At 36.0% G+C, this 21,915-nt stretch overlaps 1 protein-coding gene across 2 annotated transcripts in view; it reads right to left on the bottom strand.

Moving 5' to 3' along the window:
• Positions 1–20,336, bottom strand: part of LOC117419978 (sodium-coupled neutral amino acid transporter 4-like) — a 37,299-nt gene extending 16,963 nt beyond the window's left edge. Inside the window, exons 1-7 of one of the 2 annotated variants that reach the window (XM_034033441.3) lie at positions 20,207–20,336; positions 8,389–8,643; positions 8,108–8,201; positions 7,915–8,030; positions 3,027–3,100; positions 2,824–2,916; positions 1,746–1,827 (exon numbers count right to left, since the gene is read on the bottom strand). In XM_034033441.3, coding sequence (XP_033889332.2) covers positions 1,746–1,827; positions 2,824–2,916; positions 3,027–3,100; positions 7,915–8,030; positions 8,108–8,201; positions 8,389–8,507 — 578 coding nt within the window. In that variant the 5' untranslated portion in view covers positions 8,508–8,643; positions 20,207–20,336. Of the gene's footprint in view, positions 1–1,745; positions 1,828–2,823; positions 2,917–3,026; positions 3,101–7,914; positions 8,031–8,107; positions 8,202–8,388; positions 8,644–9,664; positions 9,757–20,206 lie in introns of those variants that run through there. The other variant, XM_034033440.3, reaches the window with a different exon arrangement.
• Positions 20,337–21,915: the final 1,579 nt, after the last annotated feature.

Below are 21,915 nucleotides of genomic sequence, written 5' to 3'. Positions count from 1 at the left end.
TTGCTGGAAACAACTGTTCGGCCTGAAGCCGCGGTAGTTAAACATGTTTATATTATTTTGTTAAAACGGTTTGTTTTGGCCCTTGTGCGTGTTTGTTTTGTGTTTTGTTATTAGTTATTATTAAAGCACGTTAAACCTTGCAGTCTCTGTCTCTGGGTCTCTTTCCTGTCAGTACCGGCCTTGGCTGTGACGCTACCCTATCACAAAAGCAAATAGACAATAACACTTTTTCAGGGATTGTAAATTTGTTTTGCCATACACACCCATATTTTGGACACAAATCGTGCCTATGACTGTGTGTTGTGTACTCTGCTACACATAGATTGCTAACCAATGATTCAAGAAGGTTGCATATATTTACATCACATTCTATTACATCCAGATAGTTTTAAACCTGAACACTTTTCTATGTACACCAATACCAGAAAAAAATATGAATTTCTAACTTTTTTGTTCACACAGACCTGACAGCAAAAGAGGTCATGAAAGAGGGACAGGTAAGAAATACTAGCATTCTTTTAAATTTAGTCATTATTGTTAATCCCACCTACAGCAAGGTCTCTAAGAAATGCTGCCAGTTTTGTTTGGTCACGGTTTTGGGAGGGGTGGGGGAATGGGGGGTGTCTGATATATCCTTTCATTTTCCCATGCTGATTGTTATCTGGCTTACTGAAAGTTGTTTGACAGGTTTAAGGGAGTTGGTCAGTAAATCAGACTAAACCTTCACAACTAAGACATTTGTTACTGGGAGTAGCTTGTCTGAACAAATACCTCACTGTCCAGGTCTTTATCACTTTCTGCAGTAGAAGTGTAAAAAGTACACAGTCCATTCTGCAAAGCCCCATGGAGGCTGCAGTTCTGTGGCACTTGATTTGATGATTGTAAGATTTTATGACTTTCTTGAAGTGGAGTATTTTAATTAGTATCACATGGCCATTAAATATTGTTTGTTTTACAAGGAACAGGCACTAAAAAAAAGGTGCCCCCTCTCGTTGATTTAAAAGTACGCCATCAGGCAAAATAAGGCCTTTATAAAAAATAAAAAAAACCACACCAATCAGAATAAATCAGTCCTTCAAAACAGAGCTGCACCAAAAAGCATGTTATAATTTAACTGGACCCCTCTTTCCAAACTACTATATTCAAATTGTGTATGCTTATTTGTACTATACATAAGTAATAGCCTTGGGTATTAAACACAACATGTATTTGGTTTCACAAAGTCATTGAAATAATTAGATGTGCAATCCGCCACAAATTTCCAAATCGAATATCAGACAGGAATATCATCAATGCATTGTAAACACTTCATTATTCAAAAGCAAAACAAAACAAAACAAAATCTTCAAATACAATGAAAACATGCATGTGGTAGCAATATAATATTAACAAAACTTAATTATTAAAAACCAAGAAGACAGACATTTCTTTCATTAGATTCTGACATTTCTGATTACAAAACAAACACAGATGGAAGAACTTTAGTCTTGCACTGTTGCTGGGTAGCTATAACTACATGAGGCACGAGGCTCCAATTATGGCCCTATGTAACAGTTCTCTGAATGCATGTAAATTTTTAAAAAAACCATGGGAATCAACAATGCGCTAATTGTGTCTCTGGAAATAATACTCTTTGTACTGCACAGGTCCTTAAGATTTCTCTTGTAATTAGACATCAAGCTTGAAGAGTAATTACATCGCTGCTGTGAATCAAACCATATGTACAGTTTTTCATTTAAACATACCCAGTGTTCTCCTCCAGGCCCATGAATGCTCGGATTACTTCCGGGAGTTCATATTTCACTATAAAGAGGTAGCTTGACATAGCTGCAGAACAAAAACCATGAAAAGAATACGATAAACCAGAGTCCCATGCACTTTCCATTAGTGAAGATAAAAAAAAATGAAGGACCCAAAGACATAATCCATTTGAAAATAATTTCTGTTAAAATGCATAGCTGAGCCTGGTGCATAGTCTATTATTGACATTTCTCTGAGGTCCTCTTCTAACAAGCTCTGCTACTACTTGAGAGAGAAGCAGTGGGAAGTAAGAAATTAAATCTTCAAGGCCAGGAAGCAAATGGTATAACAAAAAGATATTGCTTTCATTCCCATATGTAATCCATATATTTATTTTATATGTAGAAAATATATGGTGCACCATATATTTTCATTCGTCTGTAATCCATATAAAATTAATATGGATTACAGACTAAAATATGTTTTAAATATATCCCATATATTTTAAATATATAAAAAGGGGCCAATTTCTATATATGAAAAGTATAAGGATCATACTTTTCTACCATATATTAAAAACATGTTTGTTCCATAAGGGAAGGCATTCTTCTTGTTCAGAATCACTTTGTATATCATTCTGTTCTTAAAAACATATCTGTCTAAGCTCAGCTCATAAACCAGATTGTTGCCAATAACCCATCCCCGGCAACACTGCTCTTTGTGAATGTACGCAATACATAGAGCAAATGCAGTGTTTGTTACCTCCACCAGGGGGAAGACTGCTGCTGGGGGACAGGGCAACGGCCACAAAGAACATATTTGAGAGCCCTTTTGAGGCCTCAGGGATTTGATGACTAAAGTAGAAAAATATCAAAGTGATTCTAAACAAGAAGAATGCATTAGTTAAGATGATCATCATATTTTATAAATGTACTAAAACCATACTTTAAAACAGTGAAGTATTATTGCTATTTCAATCTTAATGAATTACATACAAATTATATTGCAGGCCAAGCCTATACAAATATAAATTGTAAGCACGATGCAAGACAGGAATAAGCTGTTAAATGTGCTTTATCTTACCTCCAATATTCTGCATTGTTATAGATAAAAATGCAGCAAGTTTCCCTGGCCAGCCAAAGGCCTTTTCTCCTAGTTTCTCATAAATTAAAGACCCTGAACAGACAAAGAAAGTGCTATTGTTAAACAATTCATAAAGTATGTAGCAAATATTTATGTGATAAAGTGAGTGTGCACTTTTCTTATGAAAAAAGAGATAAGCAAACCTCCTTCTTTTGACGTTAGCAATAAAAGATGAACAGAATACAGTGATAATATTGCTACTCCTAGCAAGAGGATTCTGGAAAAAAAAAAAAAAAAGTATTCAGATGAAAATCCAGCAAACAGTGAAATCGGTTCAAGCATTGTCTCATGTTTAAAGACATTCTTCAACTCCAACTCCCAATTACTATATATATATATATATATATATATATATATATATATATATATATATATATATATATAAATTACAATTATACCTATAGTATAATGGCATTTAAAGAAAGCCTATTTTCAAGAATAAAATACATTTTTATTTTATGACTGTTCTTTTTTATTTAAAAACGAATAGGGTCCAGGATATACAGGTATCCCAAGTAATAATATGTTATTATGTTCATTTTATTATATATATAAAAAAAAGAGTGATAACACAAATTCTAAATATGCAAGTCTGTGCTCAAAGATGTTTCAGGCACAATGTGAAGGGCATGGCTTCAAAGAGAACAAAGAGCAGATACTACAACCTTAGTCCTTTCTGTCTTCTCAAATACAGTACTTAAGTATTTCTGTGCGCTATGAATCCTATGTTTTTGCATTCCATTCTTTTTTCCAGTCCTTTAGTATTATTTCAGAATACCATATGGTATGCTATACTGTAATACTGCTATACTGGATTCAAAGTAAATGCTATTGTATTATTTTTCAGTAAACCAAAATTGATTAATCCTTTTTGTATTTCTGACTTTTTGTCAATGAGATCAAAATGGTATGACCCTATCTATGTTCCAAACAGAGAGTGCAGGTTGCACACTTACAACCTGTATGCTTGAAATTCATTTTATGACGAGGCCTCTTGTAAGTGGCGCATTAGGAGGGATGGTAAAATGAAAACACCTTTCTGAAAATCTAGTTTGAATGCAAATTATAAATTATAAATCCACCAAAAGTCAAGAGACAATCAGAAGAGCAGCAGTAGAGCAGCAGCAAACCCGCAAGCAACTTTTTAAGCAAAGTCATTGCAGCCTGTCTGGACGAAACTACTGGTTAGGTAAGCACTGCACAAGTTCTGAAACACTGTAGGACACTGATACTAGGTAGCCAAAAACATGCTTGAAAACATACTGTATAGTGATAGGTTACAAAACAAAATCAAATGTGCACAATTTTTAAAAGGAAAATAAAACTCTTAGTGTTAGAAATAGCAAACAATTCAAGGACTCAAAAATGTGCCTATGCTGTTTGATAACAGTTGCATTGTTCTTACACAAATAGTGCAAAATGCACTCTGGCATAGAGGCCTTCATAATCCTGGCCCTTTGTATTTACGTTCACTCCTATGGCTTGTTTTAATGACACTTAACATGTTGCTTCTGTAAATGCTGGAACTTCTTCCCCTTTAGGGCATGGAACCTGGCTGCCACTGGAGAATCCTCTAATAACACTCAGCTTTAATCAAAGATAGTATCTCTCCCACTGTCTTTTATGAGTGACCACCACATTTAAACTCAGTATCAGGATGTTGATTATACGGCTGTGTGACGGGGTACACCTAGCCCCTGTGTTTATTTGTATTATTTGTGTATTATTGTTATTATTTAAATGTATTTGTGTAACTTTATAGTTAAATGTAGTTTGGCAGGGATGATGTTTGCTTCTCATCTCTGCCAAAAAACATCCTGTGAGAACCTGTGGTCGGCAGCTAATAATTTATTGACAAATTTGCCGTCGACCACGCGTATTAGAACTCCCATGCAGAATGTGGTCGAAGGATAAACAAGGTAATTTATAGCCAGTTAATCCCTCGACCACTATAAAAATCAGCAGCTTTTGCTGACATGGGTTGATGAGAGTGGAGAGAAGGAACTAGAGAGATCTATTACGAAGGTAAGCTAAAAGACCATTGCTACGTGTGCTGGTTTTAAACCAGCACGATACTTGTTTTGTTCAGTGTTTGCAGTGTTTTCTGTAACTGTTTATGTTGGGCCACCGTGCCTTTTGTTTTGTTCCAGTGTTGTTAAATAAAAGGAGCGCATTTGCGTCTCAACCCACAGTACTGAGTGTGTGTCAACTTCCTGGTCTGACATCACCCACCAAGCCATCTGTGACAGGTTGTAATTAGTAATGAAATTCAACTCTCCACATCTCTGGGAATTTTCAAATCACAGTTGATTAGTTCTCTTCCCAGTTTAAATTCATCCTACACTAGCAATGCATCTGCAGGTCAATGCATGCTTTTACAAAACGCCTTCTGGCTGAATAAACATAGTTCTCCTTTCTGAATTATTTAAAACTTATGTACCAAATTTTTGCACAATATATTCACAGATGCTACTGAGCAAGGTTGTTTAGAAGGAGTTTGGTGTTGTAAGCAGTATGGCTTCATGTAAAATGAAATCAACTTGTGTGCCTAAAGTGTGAATTGCCTACAAATTAACATAGGCGTAGTTGTACTAAAGTCATAGCACATTTACAAAACTAACATTCCTCAGTGTTAGTGTTAACAGACACGTAATTAATCACATATTTGACAGTTTTATGCACTGGGAGGAGAGGACTAACTTAGTTTTTGGGGTATGCGGGAGCCTAACATTGCAGTATTTAAAAATGTATAATTATTTTGGTGGGGTCTTATCACTTTACATTTCACTCTCTCCTGGAATCCACACATACTTGCATATTTTTTAAATGTTACAAAAATGGTTTAATCCTTATAAAAATAGATTTTCTGTTTCCTAAACTTTAGTTACCTCTCAAATAACTGGAGCAAGACTAAAAAAAAAAAAAAAACCCTGCACTCACAGCATGAGATCAGCCTCTCTGTAGATCGGAATCACTATCAGCTGCTCCTTTCTGTCAGATACAGTATAGGACACAGTATCCTAAAACCATGAGGATCACTCAGCACCGCCAACACCTACCTGTGCACGTGCTGTGGGTGCAGGAAGGAAGGCTGCTCGGGGCACTGGCTGCAGAATTAGAACACACTGCACATTGCACTGCAGTGTGTTCCATAAATTACTTGTAATTTCTGCTTTAGCTGGCAATACAACCTCCACCTCATCAGCATGCATGGAGCAAGCCGAAGGTCTGCTGCAGCCGAGTGGAAATCTACCAGAGTCTATTTTGATATCTACTGTGTTATTCTTGGACAGTTGTGTGGTTTGAGATTTGCAGCACCAAATATTTATTTCAATTTACTTACAGTACATCGACCTTCTCTACTTCTATACAGCACAAAGTAAACACATCTTCATTTAGTCCTAACCAGATCATTAAAATGATACTGTAAATCCATGATTTTAATATATTTATTTTATTTATATTTTGAACATAGGAGGCTGTGTGGTCCAGTGGTTAAAGAAAAGGGCTTGTAACCAGGAAGTCCCCGGTTCAAATCCCATCTCAGCCACTGACTCATTGTGTGACCCTGAGCAAGTCACTTAACCTCCTTGTGCTCTGTCTTTCGGGTGAGATGTAATTGTAAGTGACTCTGCAGCTAATGCATAGTTCACAAACCCTTGTCTCTGTAAGTTGCCTTGGATAAAGGCGTCTGCTAAATAAACAAATAATAACATAGAAGCTGAAATACAAATGTAGACCAGGATTGTATATAAAGTTCTGGGTAATAAACTGTATAATTTGGTCTTCAATTATTCACAGAGCAATTATAATACTGCCAGCTTTGTGGTTAGTAATGAAGACAATATGGTCACTAATAGCAGAATTATTTATAAAGTGGCTCTATGTCATTTTATTTTAAAACCAATCTTATCACCCCAAACAATACAACACTCTTCTTAAAGGAGTATAACATATACATTTGTAAAACGTGTTTGCATTTTTTTTTTTTTTAGAAATGTTTTCTTGCAGTGTTTAGAAACATGCTCCGAGATTAAACAGTTTTTAAAGAGAATAGGACCCTAGGAACAACTCCAGCACAACTCTTTTGCACATATTATTCTAAATGTCAGTTATTTGTTAGTCTAAGTAAACACAGTATCAAAGGATATGCCATACAGTTACATCTGAACGCTTTAAAATCTAAAATTACAACTGACCCGAAAGTACAAACCTTCGCCCACAAACACAAGAAACTATTGAAAAACGTATCAGCTCTGCTATTGATAACCTTCACACTGAAAAACTAAACACCAGACTGACTAAACTGATTTGGAACATTTCTTTTTGTTCTGACTTGGTAAATTATTATTTTTTTATTTTTTTTTAAATTAAATTTAGTCGTCGCCAATTATTTTTACCCCGGTTTTCACCCCAATTTAGCATGCCCAATTATTATCTGTATCCCCGGCTCACCGCTCGCAACCCCCCCGCCGACTCAGGAAACGGAGGCTGAAACACGCGTCCTCCGAAACGTGCTCCTTCCAAGCCGTCATTTTTCGCACTGCAGATCCACAGCAATGCTACCAGACCTATAGTGCCGGAGGACAACACAGATCTGGCGGCTCCGCTGCAGAGCCACAGGCGCCCTATCGGCCACAGGGGTCGCTGATGCGCGGTGAGCTGTGGATTCCCCTGCCGACCTAAGCCCTCCCTACCCGGGCAGCGCTCAGCCAATTGTGCGCCGCCCCCTAGGAACTCTCGGTCACGGTCAGCTGTGACATAGCCTGGATTCGAACCAGCGATCTCCAGGCTATAGGGCACATCCTGCGAGGAGCGCCTTTACTGGATGCGCCACTCGGGAGCCCTGGTAAAATTATTTTTGTTGTGACAATAACAGGCTCTAAAATATAACACCCAATTGACAGATATAGTCTACTGCATCGATAAAACAAATACATATTTACAGTATTATTAAAAAAAGCAAACTCGATTAAAAAGTAAACTGTGTTGCATTATAAATGAAATGTGTGTTTACTTTCAAATACTTACACAAACAAAACAATCCCAGTGTTGGCCATGGCATAAGACAGCCCAAGGATGCCACTTCCCATTATGGCATTGCTGAGGTTAAATACTGACATCCCAAAGGAGGTGGTTCCTGGGTGCTGTATGAGATAAAACACAGTGTCGGTTGATAGAAATCAAGTGCATGATATTGTTCAGGCCATTCAACTGTACTTACACATTCTTCTTGATACTCTTCATATTTCTTCCTCCCCAAACCTCCATTCGTCAGGAACTTTTGACTTTCTGCGTCGTCTTCATCAGCAAATTGACTGGAAAGAATAAAAAGGATAAAACTTGTGTTGTATATAATATTTCATGCTCAGCTATATAAGTATATAAGTACAGTGTCTGGGAATAAGCAACAGATAGTTGTAAAGAATAGTAAGGAGGACTTCATCCACACAAATGTCTGGAATCCACTTTAAATGTTCATGTATTAGTTGTGCAGCTCCTTACCTGCTAATGGTAGCCTTTTCTGAATCTATTGGCTCATTGAAGCAGCCATCCATGCTGTCTCCACTGTTGCTCTCATCATCAGGGTCAGTGCTGACTTTCTTTAGTTCCATGCGGTCCATATCCGCGAGAAGCTGTTTTGAATGTGCTGTTCAAGCTGGAATTCCGTGCCGTGCGTAGTGTTTCTCTGCTTTACAGTATTTGTTTTGGTGTTTTCTTACTGGTTCTTATGCAGAATCAAACTTGTGACACCGTGTTCTGTAAACAAAGCACAGTATATAATATTGTCAGAAGTATTCCCCATGGCTCAGATAAATGACCGGACACTCATTTGCTGCAGGCACTTGTGAAGGAAGTCATAATCATCAGGACATTGTCCAGCATAGACTGCATACAATACCCTATTGTAAAGAAATATAGGAAACACAAAGAAGTGGACTGCTTGGAAAAACATTAGTTGGTTGTTCTTTGGCAGTATACTTTTATTGGTTTCCCTTTACATTAAGGATTATGTAACTTTCCTATTAACTAGGTTTTATTGTGCATGTGAAAGAGGCAGATTAACTGGTAATACCTTTAGTTTCCCATTTCTTTTTGATGTTAACATATGTCAATGAAATTGTGTTTAAACACAGTATTACAATTCTAGTTCCACAAGGCAATTGGTAGTATCTAATGTCAAAACTGTAAGGGTGTCAGGGAATATATATATATATATATATATATATATATATATATATATATATATATATATATATATATATATATAGTCCGACACAAGGTAGGGAGTTTCCCCAAATGTACATTAGGAATAAATAGATTGATCATTCACATTGAACATTGAACCTTTTTTTCTAAATCAAATGCCACCCACCATATTTAACTTCAATGCCAGTAACGACAGTATGCATCATTACATCGTTACATGCCAGTAATTGAAGCAAGATAAGATGGATTTCCTACTTTCCTATCCCTTAACTTCTTTTACAGTAACAATTAATGTTTAGGGTAAAGCAAATCAACTTAGTATACAAAACAAACTACATATAATTGTAAGCAGTATATAACTACAATCGTTTCTTTTTACAACTAAAAAGATACCTTTGTATACCAGCATGATATCTGAGATCTATTCAGCTCAGTTTATTTGATTTACAAAATGCAGTATCAACAATAGTTCACAAGGGATTTACTAAAGAAATGCTCTGTAAATCTTTTAAAATAAATCAGTTTTATGCATCCATATATATATATATATATATATATAAATAAATATTACCTTGCTGGACGGAATCTTTAAAGACTTTGCTTCCAATGTATTCACTTTGAAATGCGGACTTGGAATGACAAATGCCCCTGGCCGACAGAAATAGAATGTATCTTAATTTAGTTCAGTCAGGTGAGGGGGCACTTTTAAAGACAAGTGGGTGTGCGCGGACAGGGCCAATCATCAGTGCATCTAAACTCCTGCCCTCCACTTCCATACTGTCACCAACAGAAAAAGCTACTGCAAACTGCGTCCAAGATTAAACATCAGGATTGCACCAGATATTTGTTTTGGGGGGGATTCTTGATGAAAACACAAAATTGTGCGTCTGCAGTAGGTTATAACAATCAATACCGTCACTGGCTATAGTATGCCATCCAATAGATGAGTCAGCTGATGCTAGGGGACTCTTGGGTTCATTCATTAACAGCCATATTTACTGTTAATGATCCAATATGCCAGTACTGGTTGTCTCCGAGGGCTGTGACCAAGGTCACCAATCATGTACTTTGGTATTTCACAACATTTGGGATTCAGAATATAGCGACTACAAATCTATTTAACTGGACAGATTTGTAGATTTATATTTTGATATGCTCATTTTGCATCTGTTTTCTGCAAGTAGAAAATGATAATGTTATGAACAACTCACAGCTTTAGTGTTACAGTTTCTTGTTTACTGTGTTCTGTGCAGCATGCATTTACATAATTGAACTCACTTCAATAACATATACATAGTTCTAAGCATCTTTCAACACAAGAACCACAACGCAATTGTTTTCCCCAATAAAAAGGTTGTATGTACTGTAATACCATATATATTGCATGTTAATGTATGGAAACGTTTGTTAACAATGTCAAGTTGGAAGGGTCTGTCTTGAGGTTCATTAGGTTACCTAGCCTCTCAACCAGTGGAACTGGAAAAGCCAGATATTATACATTTAAATACTTTGAGCTGGTTCGGAGATATTAAGGAAAAAGTAGCCTCCAAAAAGGCAATTGCAAATACAGTCCAGTAATTAAACAAGCACATACATTACAAAAGAAAAATAAATGAAGACGCGTTATTGCTTTTACCTTATATTCACTACAATGAGCCGCTGTAACGCTTCAGAATATTTACAAAATCTGTGCTACCCCAACCGTCTGGAAACGCACTACTAAATGCAACCATTGTACAAGTCAAACAGTGCAACATTCAAGCTGCACATTATGTACTGAAGCAGGTAAAACAGTTACACAAAAGTACTTTTAAAACATGATCTTAATTACGCCTAGAAAGTTTCCTTCAAATTTGTTATGAAGGACACTAATTAGATCTTACAAGGCATGCAATATTGAAGAAAAAGCAAGGTTTCTTACGTCATCTTACAAATATCACCGGCAATGCCATTCACTATTCAGACCAGGTACTATCTACATATTAAATGGCACTAAAAATCAACTTCTATGATATGATAAGGTGCAGCTATTGTTCTTACGCCAACCATAAAACACTTTAAAATGCCCAAATAATCAAATCCTCCAAATTATATATCAAAAAGACTAACCATGTTTTAACTGTCCTGATACTCCTTTTTCCTGTTGATCACAACCAAAGATGAAGCTATCAGAATGTGCTCATTTACTTAACCAGGTGTTCCTTATCAAATTACTACATTTCATAGGACTATACAAGAGGAAGTCATCTGCATCACACATGATCACCCCCTAGTTTATTACATGCACAATCAGAGCAGACAAGTGATGCAACTGATGGAGAACATCAGCTGAAAAAAACATGTTATCTTACGCAAACTTAGAACAACCTTATGGAACTGGACTGCTTTTATTTCAAATTGATGACATAGGTTCACTTTCCAGATTGCCTAGTCAGGTATTTGAAAAACTACTTTCTTTCAACATACTGCATAAAAACAGTTTGGGACATGTGAATTCCTGTTAGAAGTGCCAAAAGGGTAAAAGGTTTCTAAAATACAAGAGGACCCCTTGCCATATTTAAATGATTAACACACATTTCTTTGGTGTAGCATGTCACCCCCTGAGGGTGAAAGGGAATGATCTGAATGCAGCTGTAAGACAGGCTGCATTCAATCGCTGTATTACTGTATTACTGCCCTTCATTATTCCAACTCCAGTTACTGTGCTTTCCCTGGAGTTCTGGAGCTCATCTTCTGGTCAGTTGCCTGCCATAGATATATGTAACATAGGCTAGATCAGCCAAAGTGTATTTATAGAAGTAAGCACCATGGTTTTCTTTAGTTTTACTGGAAATGCACTGCTGTGTATGCACTGAAATAACGGGTCCTATACAGGATAGAATGGTGTATATACTGTATGTTGTAGGTACAAATAACTGGTGAGTGTGGAGGTGGGACAGTTTTTACAGTCCCTCTCAATATCAGATACACCTCTGCCCCACTGGCACAAACAAATCTGGCCCGCAGACATGTAGAATTCATATTTCATTATTCATACAACAATGGAGAAATAACAGCTGGCATACAGTGGGAGCAGCACGTTCTTACCGCCAGGCTGCAGATTACAGCATGTGTGTCATGATGGTTTTGCAGCAATTGGGAATTTTCTGAAAAACTTAATTCACCTGCACTTTGTTATTCCTGCCTCCAGGTGTCTGTCTGCTTTTGGCATCTGTGACAAACTTCAGTTTATTTTTGTAGCAAAACTGTCACCCAAATATTAAATTGATACAAGTACTGTATGTTGTCTAAACCTGCATAACACCTATTATTATTATTATTATTATTATTATTATTATTATTATTATTATTATTATTATTAGTAATAATACATTTAAGCTAAGGTATTGTAATCTTTTCAGTAAACATATTTCAATCAAATATCTTGTTCGTCATGAACAGTTTGAAATAGGCTATTTGTTTGTTTTTGATTAAGATTAGGCTTTGGGCAGTTTAACCTTGAACTTTCTGGCTAAGAAATTGCAGCACAGCTAGTGCACTGAAACATCTACTTTGTTGGTTTTTGTTTTGATCAAATTAGAACATTCACTTTTCAAGTATATTTCAAAATGTGTTGTAACCATTTTTTGAATTATATGGCAAACTATTGATTGCATAGTCCACAGTAACATGATCTACAGTGCGTGATATCTGCTGGTGAACAGATGTATTTCAGTTATAATTCCAGTTTCGAGCCGCATAGTGCCCTCTATCGTGCAAAAATGTAATGGCTGGTAACAAAAACGTACGTCAATAGGCTGGCATCTTTTGTGCAGATGCCTTCCCACTGATGTAGACATTACTCTAAATGTTGACATTGATTTTACCTCGGCATTTATGATTAAGGTAAAGTTATGGTCTAGGCCAACTTTGGAGTCTCTGGTTGCAAAATATAAGGACCAAAAGTACAGAGTATACTTCAGAATATATTCAGGAGTGAATTTAATGAATATCATTACAAGCTGCAAAAATGTCGCACTTCATTTGCTAGACAGTTTTAAAAGATGACCAGCAGATTACCTCGGACCTGCTGGTTTAAATTACATGTCCGGAGCCTTGACTCTCAGTTACTTTCCGTTAACTTGACCAATTTGTAACCCTATAGTGTGGTGAGGTACAGTAATGTATGAGCTTCAGGGTGTTCTCTAAGTAGCAGTGGTTTTTCAATGGAATAATACACTATCAAAGGTGATTTGTTACAGTCGTTACTGCTCATCTTTTTAGCACAGACATTCATTTTAAATTGTTATTGTTGAGGGGAAGGCTGTTAGTTTAAAGCAGAACCAAATCCAAGAACATTTTTCTACCCCAAGCTTTTGTAGAACAGGACATTTTAGACAATTCAGGAAGTGTCTGTACGCATTACTGCATGTCTGTTGACTTGTTTAAACAACATTGGCTATGTTTACAACAAAAATAGAAGTAGTATGCTATGATGGTAGCGCTATATTCCTGAACATAAAATCAACTTGACACTGTCTTTTATTCTGACATGGGTTTGCAGCAGACTTCTAAAGTGCCCTGCCAATGGGTGTTATTTATGGTATTAAAGAAGGGCTATGCTAATATGTTGGATGTCAGACACCATTAGAACCGTACACTTTATTAAACATGCATTGCAAATTGTGTTTACGAAGACTTTGTAAGATTTTAGAATTCTAATAGCTGTAGCCTTTGCTTTAGAGTTAAGAATGTACATCTTTTCCAACACATTTTGTTTTAACATGAAGTTCATACTGCAGTGAAGTGATTTTATTTGTAGTAGTGGTAGCCTGTTGGTACAACTTGAACACAGCACATTAACACATCTCTTTTGTGTTGTGAAGCAGTCTTAAAGGAGACATTTAACAAATAGTTACATTCAACCATCCTCAAAGATAAAATAAATAAATAAAAGCAAGCACAACGCTCCAGTTACATCTGCTGATGTGCACGATTAGGTTATCTTTCTGTAATATCATTGTAAAAGTTGTAAACACCCCCTTTTAATGCAATGCATGTTTAATTTATAGTATGGTTCTTATAATTACATGATATTTGAAATTAGAATAGGTCCTCCTTAATTACCATGAAATGACACCCACTGGTGTGGTACTTGGATTTTTTTTTCAGGAATAACAGTGCTACTGTCATAGCGTGCTACCTCTGTTTTTGTTGTAAACACAGCCAATGTTAACTGTCCTGCCCTTCAGCCATTCTGTATAAGTCACATAACGTACATAATAACCTTCTGTTTTCATTCAATCTACGTTCACTAACACAAAGAAAAAGGATTCTGAACATGGTTTACAAGCAGGCGATGACCCTGCCATTTACATCAAAACAACCCTGATGAGAGATGTTTGATGTTCAAGTACCCTTTTGAACTACATAAACATTTTGAAAACAACTACAGGAAAAGTTAGTTTAAAAACGTGCCAATGCATATAATAAAAAATAAAAAAAAACACTGTTTCAATAAACACATACTCACACGTAGAATAGCTATGTCTGTTTTATCTGCTTTGATAATGGAATGTTATTACAAAACCTTGGAGAATGTATCATGGAACTATCATAGACAAGGCCACCTTGTGAAACAGTAATCTGTGAGGCTCGGGCTCTAACCTATTGGCTAACAGCTGACCTGTGTGTCATAGACAATTTATATGCAGATATTTCAAAGACAAGGCTATAGATGAATAGCTGCTGTTTATTGGTACCTAATTACTTCATGTGTTGACTGCAATCAGACCATGTGACATGCAGCACACAAGATAAAAAAAAGCAGAAGTGTACATACTAACAGCACACGGGTCCAAAATAGAGTTCAACATTATGCAGTTGATGTGTCTAAGATTTTAAACAAAAATCTCCACGTCAAAACACAGCGTAATGTCACAAGACAGTCACTGCTCAAATCAGTAGAAACACACGGCTAAGTTTATATAATACAAATATTCCAGACACAGGAACAAACCAGCACAGATGTTTTACAATGTCATGCACTGTTGTACTGTACATAAAACCTTATCCCTGCACTGTAATCGGAACTGCAACTGAGGGTTCTGATTAAACTGATGCGGGTAATTTGACAACATCACGGTTTATTTTCACCAAATAGTGTGAAAATTCCACTGTGGCGTCACTTGTGTTGAATTGGACTGTGTGCTGGATTAGAGTTACTGTAAGAAATCTAATCCTGTACCAAAACAATTGTACAATGACAAAACTATTTGAATGCTTAAAAATAATAATAATAATACTGCATCTACGGTATAATAAACACAAAATGAAACACAACAAAAGAAAAATCACAGTCAAATTTAGACTTAAAAATCATGCCGGATTCCAGAACAGACAGTTTCTGGGATTTGATCGGGACCCCAAAATCATGCTGAATTATACAGAATGCCGGTATGGAGAGGGGCTGGATTAGACAGGTTTTACTGTAGCGGGTTAAAACACAAAAATGTAATACAGAACATGGATGGTTTTGGTAAATTGGGCAGTTTTAGCAAACATCTTAGTACATGGTATCAGGATCAATATGGCATAATCAAACGTGGTCAGCTCCTACTTGTTCTAACAAGAGAGGAGATGGGAGAGTAGCAAACTGGTATATGCCAGAGTGTGGGGGGTCAGTTTGTGTGGATAGAGTGGGCATTGGCACATGTGCCAAATCGGGTGGAATGATTTCTTTACATAACTCTTCCTGACCCTTCATCCAGCACTTCGAGAGAAAGTAACTTGATTAAAAGAACACACATCCTGTTTTGCTGTGCCCAACAAAAGGAATTCTCCAGTCCCTTCAGTTCAGCCAAATGTGTTTCATGACAACCCGTCTTCACGCTATTTCTGTGGCCCAACCAGGTCAGGAACAGAGGAAATGGTGATTCCTCTGCTGCTTGAAATTCAATAAAAGGATTTTTAAAAACTCAGTTTTTACACTGCTGGTATTTCTTTAAAAATATACCATGAATATAGACCAATACCATAGATTACTACACAATGCAATCACGTTTGAGAGTCATTAAGTTACAGATACAATGGTTTTGATGTTGTGTTATATGTCTGTGGTGTTGAATACTGATGTTCACTTTCTGGACAACATTCTGTACTAGCATGCCAGCCAAGAAGGCTTACGTGACACAATGGATATAAACACTAAGGTTTGCCAACCAGAATAGACAATGGTCCTTTCCTGTTCCTTCTATTTCAGTATCTTGGTATCTTGATTTTATTTATTTCTTTATTTTTTATCACAAACTAATGATTCAATAACTGTTGAACTGCGTTGAAAGACTACATGACTGCAGCTAAAATAACTAGTTTGGATCTGAAATCTAATGCATATCATTTGAAATCTAGACGTAATTTTGATGTGCTTATTTTACTGGTTTGGTTTGTACAGATGTTCTGAGATGAAGTCAATAAAGAAGCTTGTCTAACTAGAGGTTGCGCATGCAGTCCTATTATCTAACAGGGACCTGCAAATAATAATAATAATAATAATAATAATAATAATAATAATAATAATAATAATAATAATAATAATAATAATAATAATAATAATAATAATAATAATAATAATAATAATAGCATATTTTAATGTTGGGCAGCAGTGTGGAGTAGTGGTTAGGGCTCTGGACTCTTGACCGGAGGGTTGTGGGTTCAAACCCAGATGGGGGACACTGCTGCTGTACCCTTGAGCAAGGTACTTCACCTAGATTGCTCCAGTAAAAACCCAACTGTATAAATGGGTAATTGTATGTAAAAAATAATGTAATTGTATGTAAAAATAATGTGATATCTTGTAACAATTGTAAGTCGCCCTGGATAAGGGTGTCTAAGAAATAAATAATAATAATATTTTACTTGGAGTAAGACTATGCTGATTTTATCATTTTCTCTACTGTATTCCGAGTCAGCTACACTTACAATCCATGTTATACGAGCAGGAAGGAGAGGGCTGCTCACTTCTCATTGCTAAGGAAGTCTTGAGTTTCAGCTTGTCAGAAACAGTGAAGAATATGACAGAAAGATTAACTGACTGTGATATAGAAGCACAGATGGAGCTGTCCATGTTAAGGTTTTAAAGTAAAATTAGACCACAGTCAGACTGCTTTTACACCACAATAAAAAAATGAGCACTGGGAATTATCATATCAATAAAAAAATACATTATTTAATTTAAAAAGGCAAATGCTTTTGTTTAGTCGTCACTGTACACACTTGGTAATCTCTGCTGTCCTTAAAGCTACTAAAAATGTTTTCTTTTGGCTCAGTTACAGGATTTATACTACAGAGGATTCAACTTATCTAGCTGCAGTATTCTCTTAAAATAGTCTGCCTTAAAAAGACAGACTTATTACCTTTTTTGTTTTGTTTAAAATCTTTGTTTAAATTCATGTTCAAAATTGATGTGCCAAAACAGGTTTGTTGAAAAGTTCAGTTCAAAAACGCCATTCTTCCTGCTGACTTTTAACATTCTTATTGGAGGAATGGCAAGAGCTGAAGAGAACTCTACAGCAACTGCAATTTTGTCACAGTGCAAATTGTTTTTGAACAGTGTTGGGACTACGATGACGACGACAGAATATTAGATAGATTTCTTTAATCTTTGTATTGTTGAATATTCTTCATTTTTGGCAGGCATTTTTATTCTCAAATATCGACTGTTATATTGTACTAAAAAGTCCCCCTGATTTCTGGGTTTGCAGTACAATCTGGTTTAAAATAGACTGAAATGCAAAAAGGTACTGTTAGTGGCCTTCAGCTAAAGACCATCTGTCAAAAGGGGCCACTGATGAATCCTTGTATGTGTACATATCTTCCATTATAAAGTCCACCTGTCTAAAAGGTCTCTTTGAGAAGACCCTTTGAGGTGTCCTGATTATCATGTTACTTCAAAGTGGATTTTGAGCTGAAAGCTATTAGTAAATGTGTTTTGTGTCTTTTATTGTATAAGCGATCTCATTATGTTTGGGCAAGCGGCACATGAATAACATTGTAAATCGCAAAAACAAAACTGTACTTGTACAGAGGGGGCATACATTCTAGTACATTCAACATGTAAGAAATGACTTGGCATTGCTATTTTCCCTTGTTATCCTACTTTGAAGATGTATTATTAAAATACATGAGGGGTGCCATAGGGAATCATAAGGACAGTACACAATGTGCTTCCAGTAAAAGGGGTTGCTTTCACTGACAACTTAATAGTTTACTGCTTGCTCACAGCAATTGGTCTGTTTCTCAAACATGTGAAGTCTTGCTGCCCCCCCCCAATTATTTCTGTCCTTGGAGAGATACAATAACATTCTTTCTTTCTTTCTTTCTTTCTTTCTTGTGAAATGCTGGTAAATGCATCAGACTGCAATCAATGTTTATGTACTCTATTGTCATTTATCCAACATTTTAAACCCAGCTTTCAAAGGATATTTTAAATCAAATGCCAAGGTTGTGATTTACGTTGGAAATGTACCATACAGTACATGCTTGCAGTACATGCTTGCCTTTGCTTTACGAGGCTTTCACAATGCTTTAAAACACTTTGCTATTAACTGGCATGGTGCATATGGTTTTATAAGGGTAGACAGAGCTACAACTACCTTATGTTATCAGTTTGTAACATCTTTATGTGCTTTATGTGTGTGCTTTTTTTTTTTTTTTTTTTAAACAGGTTATATGTCCACATCACTCTTGCTGTCTATGCAGTTTTTTTTTATCAAGATTTGTGGCATATTGGTTATATTGCAACTAACTGAGGAAAGCGGCTTCTATTTACCCAAGTATTTATCAGGTAGAACTTTTTAGTCTGTATATTGAGCTCCTAATGAGTATATATTGGTATGTGGAACAACTTCATTTAGGTATGGTGTGCCAAGCCATACCAAATACAAATTGTGACGTATATGTAGTAATACGCACTTAAAATGTCATAGCCCTGCCAAGTGGATAATCAGTGAAGACACAGTATGCACAGTATGAACCATATTTCAAAATACTCCTCGGAAACCCCGTTAGTGCATAGTTTAAAACGCTAATACAAGTACCTTTCTGGTTATTCGTCAACCAAACAGACTTAAAAGCTACAAACAAAACAAAAACATACCCCAGGGTCATAAATCACTTAACCATGGAAGAATCTTCCAGAATATCGCCCAAAGCATAAAACACGGCAGAACTTCAACAATAGTTACTTTAAATCCATTGGGAATATGAGCGTCCATGGAAAATGGAACTTGGTTTGATGATAAAATATGGAATATTTCAAAATACATTAAAATAAATATACATATTCTGATTCTTTCCGCTGCTCACTTATTATATGTTTTATACATAAAGCAACGTGTTTTAATTTGAACATTAAAAATTGATCACACCCACAAATCAGATTATATCAACAATTTGTATTTATTAATCTATCTGTAGATAAAGTAACACAGTGCACGCATGAGATACACTTCTCTCTTTCTCTCTCTATATGTAGTCCTGTGTATTAATAGTCTAGCAACATTCATAAATAAAACGACATTACTCGAAACTGCTGTATTTGGTGATATAACTGTACTGTATATTTAAACAAAGTATCACCAATGAATACAACAATAGACATGTGATAATATCTACTTCACTTTTGAAAATTATAAAGACCAAAAGAAAACTTTTCATTAAACATAAAAATCATTATTTTAAATATATACATATTATTATTATTATTATTATTATTACACACCCCACCCCCACGCGCAATTCTACCGCCACCACCTAGCGGGTTCTTCATATGTTTTTATTGTAGCAGCCATCAATTACAGCGTTCCAAGGCATATCAAAAAGGTGTCAAGTCCACTCTGCATTGTTTTAGTGAATACGATGCAGTTTTCAACAGAAAAGCACTACTTAGAACACTGCATCTTGGGTTTGAGATTTGCATTCTGTCAAATCTCCAAAGGGTTTGTTTTTAACTGTCAGAAACAGATGAAGCAATAAATCCACTACCAGCTATTGCAGTACCTGCCTATAATATTAATGTTTAACACAATGCATTGAGATGTGAGACTTTAGTTAAGAAGCTTATTTTGAAACCCACCTTGTTTGTAAAATGCAACAGGAATCGGGGTTGAGGCATGGGCGAATAGAGAAATGTGTGAATGCATCAACAGACCCTTCCCATTTAACAGCATGAAGACAGAGTGGAAATTTCCACCATGTGATCCTATCCCTCCCTTCGCATCGTGTTTCATCCATGAAATGGAACACCCGGGACAGCCTTGCAACCAATCAGGGAAAGAGAGGCGATAGAATTAATGTATATTTATCAACACCACAACGTGCTTATTCACGTGGATATTGATAATCAATGATTTAAACGATATGTGCGCGCGTATATATATATATATATATATATATATATATATATATATATATATATATATATATATATATATATACACACACACACTTTGCACAATATTGCGGTGATCACAAGCGTATACATTGGTAATGTATTTTGACATTTTGCTGATTAAAAAAATGCAGTTTCCACATTGATTTACCGCCACTACAGCACAATAGCTTTGATGATATGCCACTTGACACAGCGTGACAGGACAGCGTGAATCAAATGCGTAAAGTCATAAAACGCCAAGTTTTTGTTTTTCTGACGAGAAACTGCTGATTTTATTGTATAGGCCTATTCTTGGAATTAGACTTCTAAATATTACGCGACAATTCATTGAACAGTTTAAATGGTATTGCATTTATTACATTATGTACATTCCAATGCAATAGTCTTGAAGTCAAACATGCTGCTGGCCCCTCAATCTTGTGGTTTGAATTGTCTCAGTATCAAGCTTATCGCTTAAGTTCAGTACTTGTCTGTCAGCTATCAGAGAACAGTCGTTCAGCCAGTTTAACCAGAGGGGGCCCCTTTCAATGACTCTGAAAATGCACTGACAATCTATTCCATTTAAAGGTTCAAATTCCATTTTCTTAGTTTTTTCTGTCCCTTTACATTTTTCTGATGTTTGTCTTTAATCTGAGTGGTGTTTTTTTCCCCAGTTACTGAAATACTGACTCATTGTGTGACCCTGAGCAAGTCACTTAACCTCCTTGTGCTACGTCTTTCTGGTGAGACGTAGTTGTAAGTGACTCTGCAGCTGATGCATAGTTCACACACCCTAGTCTCTGTAAATTGCCTTGGATTAAGGTGTCTGCTAAATAAACAAATAATAATGTGGCGCAGCAACTTACTATACTATTACTATAATAAATATTTGGCTTTACAGTGTATCTTCTTACTTATGTACCCTTGCTTCTCTCTTTGAAGTCTTCATATCATTCTGTCACTGTATACTGCCTCGCTTCCTGCAGCAACAGCAGGTTATTAATGTTGCCTGCAAGCTGTGATGTGGGCCTGGGAAGTAAAACAAAAATGTAAACAAAAGAAGAAAAAAAAAAGGCCCGTCAGTTTTATTTTTATTTTTTTATGTAACAGTGTTTTTGTTATCCAGATACAAAGCAATGACAGGAAACACGTACTGAGCTGACATTTTCAACATGAGCTTCTAATAACTGGACTACACCATCAGCAGTATTATTAGAACATCCAGTGACATGCATTACCTTGTATACAGGAATAGCCTGCCATTTTCGATTGTGTAAACAATTAGCCGATTAGTACTCAATTGAGGCATATGCATAAAGATGCCCTTTCTATTTACGTTTTTTGTAAATATAACTATAATATTGTATTTTGCATACAGTACTTAGTATCCAATTTTAAATATTTGGGAAAAA

Source organism: Acipenser ruthenus, chromosome 14 (genome assembly GCF_902713425.1).
Source record: "Acipenser ruthenus chromosome 14, fAciRut3.2 maternal haplotype, whole genome shotgun sequence".
Classification (NCBI taxonomy): domain Eukaryota; kingdom Metazoa; phylum Chordata; class Actinopteri; order Acipenseriformes; family Acipenseridae; genus Acipenser; species Acipenser ruthenus.
The sequence above is the reverse complement of the archived record's forward strand: the minus strand, read 5'-3'. Positions and strand labels throughout refer to the sequence as shown.